We start from the raw sequence: 1,963 nt of genomic DNA, 5'->3' as shown, positions 1-1,963 counted from the left end.
GATCATTCAGTCTTTTTTGTCTTCCATACTGCTTTGTTTTCTACTCTGTTTTAATCCTCTACTAACCCACTGCTGCTTCATTTTGTGATTCAACAGTTGAAAAGGAAGTGGAATTAAATAACATCACCCTGAGACAGTACAATTATCCTTCGAAGACTGTTTAGTAAGAAGTGTCACATTCAAAGAAAGTGAGAACCCCCTCCACCTCCCAAAACTAAACCTACCCAATCTCGCCTCTAATTGCATCAGGACTTTGCCAGATGATCTTTTAACTGTTGAAAAATAAATATGTAAAAAAAAAAACTCAAAATAACTTTGAACCATATTATACAGGGAATTTCATTGATCTGTTCTGAATTCATTAAGGAATATATCACTCAATAACACTGTTTGTGCTAAAAATGATAAAAAGCTATGAAAACACTTCAGTGACCATTTATATAGGAATTTCTCTTTTTTTATTGTTGGTGATGTGTGTAATTGGATGCTCTTGGCACTGGAAACGCCCCAATACAAGAAAATTCTCCCTTCCAAGTATTTTGCAAATAGGAAGAAGCAGAAAACTCTCTTCTACTTCCCAGAATACTCACCAAAGGCAGAAACCATCAGTTCAAACTGAAGACTACGTATTCGCTGGTGGAGAGACAAAGATAGACGTATGCTATGAAAATTTGAAGATGGGCCCTTTTAAAACTGAAGAAGGAACGGATGATAGGCTTTATGAGAACTCTCAGCAGGCTAATTTTGAGGAGCACATCTATGGAAATGAGCCACCATTTGGTTATAGTAACTCCCTGAAGTCTGGTGCTTCTGAAGACTGCCAAGACGAAGACATTTATATACTTCCTGATAAATATTAATGTGCCTAATACTGGAGTTAATTGTCTAATGGGAAATAGTCGCTGGCTCCTTATTGTACTAATATCATATTACTCAAGTTACCTTGATAAAACTCAAAGGACTGCTATCTTCACCCTTTTGAAGATAGGTTGTATTCTCTGTGTTTTACAATCTATTAAATTTGGGCAGGCCTCATGTCTCTGTAGTAAACCTACTTTATGTTATAGTGATCTATCTTCTTTTATCTCCTTTATCTTCTTTTATCTTCTTTCTATCTCCATCATCTTTTTCTGACTCAGGGTTATTGTCACATTACCAAACTAATCTTTCAAACTCCAGTTTCTACCTACTCAATGATTTCTCCATGATTCTTACAGATTGATATTCAGAAAGTATTCCCAAAAGTCAATGTCACTCCTTTGCTTAAAACCATTATTTTTATTATTATAAACAAATTTTCCTAAAACATCTTCTTTAAAAAACTCATAATTCTGACTTCAGACAGAATTTACAATTTTTCACAGTTAATTCCAATTTACTTTCCAATCACTTCAGCTAAATTACTCACCTTTCTAGTTGCATTAGAATCATCTCTAAATCTATCCAAAATCCTTCTTCCCATGGCTTAGTTTGTCTGTCCCCTCTCATACTTCCTATGGTAACTTTGTCTGTAAATCTTTCGTATCGTTCCAGATATATTTTCCCTTTATAAATTTGCTCTCTGGTTAATTACTGTGTCATTTAAGTATATGAATGTTTTCTGTGGCATTTTATGACTTAATTTCATGTGAAAATGCCTTACATTTCTTGCTAAACAGTTCTGACATGCTTCTGGTTCATATTTTAACTCAATGCCTAGACCATCATTTGAGAAACTCAATACTGATCAAGTAACAAGAAATAAGTTGTACATCTTGCTAAGTAGTGTTGAGAAAAATCTAGTAAATTCATTCATCCAAGGAATATTTTTGAGTACCTAATTTTATTGTATTGTTCATCTGAATATGGGTAAAATAGTATTACAAAATAAGTAAGGCAGGTACTGTGCAATAAAAAATACGACCATAAACAAACAAGTAAATGCAATATTTATTATTAAACAATGTTTTCTCTAAACCCAGCA

The 1,963-nt window shown here is 33.5% G+C and overlaps 1 protein-coding gene across 1 annotated transcript; it reads left to right on the top strand.

Moving 5' to 3' along the window:
- The first annotated feature begins 401 nt into the window (after positions 1-401).
- Positions 402-901, top strand: GAPT (GRB2 binding adaptor protein, transmembrane). The gene has a single exon (XM_056111996.1). The coding sequence runs from the start codon at positions 402-404 to the stop codon at positions 858-860; it is 459 nt and encodes a 152-aa protein (XP_055967971.1). The 3' UTR covers positions 861-901.
- Positions 902-1,963: the final 1,062 nt, after the last annotated feature.

The sequence above is a fragment of the Sorex fumeus genome, unplaced genomic scaffold (assembly GCF_029834395.1).
Source record: "Sorex fumeus unplaced genomic scaffold, SorFum_2.1 ptg000015l, whole genome shotgun sequence".
Classification (NCBI taxonomy): domain Eukaryota; kingdom Metazoa; phylum Chordata; class Mammalia; order Eulipotyphla; family Soricidae; genus Sorex; species Sorex fumeus.
Note: the sequence above shows the minus strand (reverse complement) of the source record. Positions and strands in the feature narration are given on the sequence as shown.

What these genes read in the sequence shown, in the direction of transcription:
- GAPT (XM_056111996.1), top strand. Translation starts at nt 402, where the DNA reads ATGATAAAAAGCTATGAAAACACTTCAGTGACCATTTATATAGGAATT.